Source organism: Bison bison, unplaced genomic scaffold, assembly GCF_000754665.1.
Source record: "Bison bison bison isolate TAMUID 2011002044 unplaced genomic scaffold, Bison_UMD1.0 scf7180017864148, whole genome shotgun sequence".
In the NCBI taxonomy this organism is placed as follows: Eukaryota; Metazoa; Chordata; class Mammalia; order Artiodactyla; family Bovidae; genus Bison; species Bison bison.
The window spans coordinates 7500229-7504173 of record NW_011494720.1 but is presented as its reverse complement, the minus strand read 5'-3'; the positions used below and the strand labels follow the sequence as shown (position 1 = coordinate 7504173).

Here is a 3945-nt window from a genome sequence, read left to right as displayed (position 1 = left end):
AGACCCTAGAGCCCCTCATTTTTCATTCTCCACTCTGAAACAGGGCAGTGACAGGTTTGGCGTTGAGAATATTGTCACTTCTCTGCCGGTGGGGCAGCCTGCAGTCCAGAGGCAAAGTCCAGCACGGAAGGTCCCTGCTCACTCAAGCCCCAAATCCCACAGCCCACGCCAGCGACTGCCCGAGCGTTCACCATCCTGACTCACCAGGGGTATGGGGAGGGGACTGCTTCTGTTTTATTAATGTACATTTGTTACATTTGGGGCTTCCCTTGTGGCTCAGCTGGTAAAGAATCTGCCTGCAAGGCGGGAGACCTGGGTTCGATCCTTGGTTTGGGAAGATCCCCTGGAGAATGGAAAAGCTACCCACTCCAGTATCCTGGCCTGGAGAATTCCATGGACTGTTCCCATGGGGTCGCAAAGACTTGGACACGACTGAGTGACTTTTTTCACTTATTACATTTAAATTCAGGACAGTTTTAGGTCTTCTCTTCCACACCACAGCACACACCGATTCATTTCATCGCGGCTCATCCTCCCATCCCTCAAATCTAAAAGCGGGGTGCATCTTGTGAGCTCTGATGGGGGAGGCAGGATGTCTCCTTCTAAAGGGAGTTCCTGAGGGCCCTTTTCCAACCCACTGGAAAAGACCCTGATGCTGGGAAAGATTGAAGAAGGCAGGAGAAGGGCACGACAGAGGATGAGATGGTTGGATGGCATCACTGATTCAAGGCACATGAGTTTGAGCAAACTCCAGGAGAGAGTGAAGGACAGGGAAACCTGGCGTGCTGCAGCCCATGGGGTCGCAGAGTCAGGCATGACTGAGCAACTGGACTGAGGGCCTTAAAGCATCAAGGAGATGTTCCCTTGAGGTCCACCAGGAGGCGAGTCTGCCCACATGTCAGAACCCCAAGCTGCTTTATTAAGTTCTTCATTCAAAAGGCACACACTTGCTCTGCCTCCAAAGGATGCCTGAATGATAGCCACCCTGGAGAAGAAGACCATTTCCTGACTCAAGGACACATCCCTTCAGCCACTTCCGCTCCAGGGCAGGAGCCCTCTGGATGTGCAGCATATAGAAGCACCTTGATTCGCTAAAGAAGGCTGTTGCCTTTGAATTGGGCAGCAGTCTCACACCATGGGTTTGGGTAGACTCTGGGAGTTGGTGATGGACAGGGAGGCCTGGCGTGCTGTGGTTCATGGGGTCGCAAAGAGTCGGACACGACTAAGCGACTGAACTGAACTGAACTCACACCTGGATGTGCATCCGAGTCACCTGGGAGCTCCACGAGTCGCCAGGTTTCCAGGGTCCCAGCCACACCTGCCAGGCCCACATCTCTATAATGTGGCAAATGATCAGACCTCAGCAGTCTATTAAGCTCCTGATAGTTCAACGCAGCCAGGCTACTGACTGGCTTTGAGACCAAAAACAGTCAAAGGGGCTTGGGGGTGGTCTCTGTACCTCCTGGGAAGTATCTAACTGTCACCCGTTCTTTGTTCTCAGCCGCAGCACAAAGGGTCCTGACACACAGCTAAGCTCCTGCACCTGCTCGCCACCAACAAGGAGATACAATGTCCAACAGCTGGAAGGCACTGGTGGCTGTGGCTGAAACGGAGCTGAAGAGTTTGATGCAGAATGTGAACCACTCTAATCATCTAGGGACCGGCAGTTCGATCCCAGTGACTTTCAGTCCCTCTCGAGTCTAAAACGACATAATGATGCTAAGATGTAAAATTACTGTATAACAATATAATGTTACACAAATATAGAAAGACACCAACAACTCAGGACATTGATAGTGAGTATGTGTCTTATGGGACTGAATCAGAAAAGTCTTGCGGGGGGAGGGGGGAATATCACAAATGTAAAACCAGTTCAGAGCCATGCCAATTTAAATAGAGGAAAGTAACTGACTCATTGGAAAAGACCCCGATGCTGGGAAAGATTGAAGGCAGGAGGAGAAGGGGATGACAGAGGATGAGATGGTTGGATGGCATCACCAACTTGACGGACATGAGTTTGGGCAACTCTGGGAGATGGTGATGGACAGGGAGGCCTGGTGTGCTGCAGTCCATGCGGTCGCAGAATCGGACATGACTGAGCGACAGAACTGAACTGAATGGTCATGAATCTGGCGTGTTAGAGGGGTCCCAGTTGTTGGGGAAAAATGAAATCACTAGAGGAAATCAGTGTAGTGGCAACTGTCTTCCCAGAGCCCAGTGTCCACCTCTTGCTGTGACTCATTTTGCCCCTCTGTTCATGGGCCGAGCACACTGGATGTGGCTTTACCTGACGCCCAGCTGCTGAGAGTGAATGCTGCACCAGAGGCGAGTCAGAAAAGGAAGGTCCACGCTACCTTTGTAGGTTGGACGCTGCTTCTTCTTGGCGAGTGCCGGTGACCTGCCGGGAGGTGCCATGGAGGTGGAGCCGGGGGCATCAGAGACCTCGTCTCCCCCTGGATCACTGTCTGAGACCACAGGCTGACTCAGCTCATCCGCCAGATAGTCTTCGTCGTCGTCAAGAATATCCCCTTGGGGAAGGAAGTGTCACAGCGAACAATTAGGGGGAAAGCACCAAGTCATTCATCGATGGGTGTGTTTCAACATCGAGGCCCGTGGCTCGTGTCAGGACCCCCGAGGTCCCCCGAGGCACAGCCACCAGCAGCCCCAGGCACCCACATGGCAGCAAGGCTGGGACCCCAATTCCACGGATGTCTGAGACCCAGGACCAAGCCCACAGCCCTGACATCCACAAAACCACTGTCTTCAGTGAACCTTCAGACGCCTCCAGTCTTAGCACTACAGGTAGCACCCGTCAGCATGAATGCCCCCCAACTCTGGCCTGGAGAGTGAGCCTGCACTTCAAGGGGTCTCTGGAACCTTCCCGAGGCGGGGGTCTCAGAAGGGCTCTTGAGGCTCTCGTGCTGGGAGAAGGTCTCGTCTGCCAGCCTTGCCACACAGAGCAGGAAGTCCTGGGGGGTGACTCACCTTCCGACTCATAGTCCAGACTCGTGAAGTCGCAGTTCTCCTCCAGGAGACAGGAGTTGGCCGTGGGGGACATGGAGGCCACGCTGTCCCGCTTTCGGATGATCTCCTCTTGCAAACCTTTCAACCAGTCCTTGGTCTTTGGTCTGATCTTCACGGCTCGGCCCTTCACCTGAGGACAGAGTGGCCACCCGAGAATGATCATTGACCTCAGACCCTCTGACCCCAAAGTGCTTCTCACTCGAAGGCATGCATCGGGAGCCAGGCCCACCTTCACTTTTTTCCCAGAGGGTCTAGACCTCGGGCAGGCCCGGCACAGCTCACATTTGGTCTGAATAGAAGTTGAACTGTCATCCCAAGCTTTTCATTTGGTGTGAATTTACAACCAGCACATTATTCATCAAAATGGAAACTACCATGAGCTGCATGTCCCAAACCATGGAGACAGAAAAGTGAAAAAGCCTCTCAGTCATGTCCGACTCTTCACGACCCCATGGACTATGCAGTCCATGGAATTCTCCAGGCCAAAATACTGGGGTGGGTAGCCTTTCCCTTCTCCAGGGGAATCTTCTCAACCCAGGGATCGAACCCAAGTCTCCCACACTGCAGGCAGATTCTTCTCAGCTGAGCCACAGGGGAAGCCCATGAAGAGAGCACGACCCCAATATTCTTGTTGGGGTGGGGGGTGAGCGCAGGGAGCCCCAGTCACGCAGGGGGCACGGTGCTCCAAAACTTGCTGTTTCTCCCCAGTCCTGCAAGGAGCCGGGGCTGGAGGGCAGATACCAGAAGCAGAGGTGGTAATGAGGGTATCTCTCTGGCAGTCTGGTGGTTAAGACTCTAGGCTTCCAATGCAGGGGGCATGGGTTTGATCCCTAGTCAGAGAACTAAGACCCCACATGTCTTGTGGCATGGCCAAAAAATAAATTTAAAAAAATTTTTATGTAAAAAAAAAAAAAAAGATGT

At 52.9% G+C, this 3945-nt stretch overlaps 1 protein-coding gene across 1 annotated transcript in view; it reads right to left on the bottom strand.

The window, feature by feature from the left end:
• Positions 1 to 3945, bottom strand: part of SYNJ2 (synaptojanin 2) — a 113760-nt gene that overhangs the window by 12157 nt on the left and 97658 nt on the right. The window contains 2 exon segments of the mRNA XM_010840875.1: positions 2355 to 2528; positions 2986 to 3154. Coding sequence (XP_010839177.1) covers positions 2355 to 2528; positions 2986 to 3154 — 343 coding nt within the window.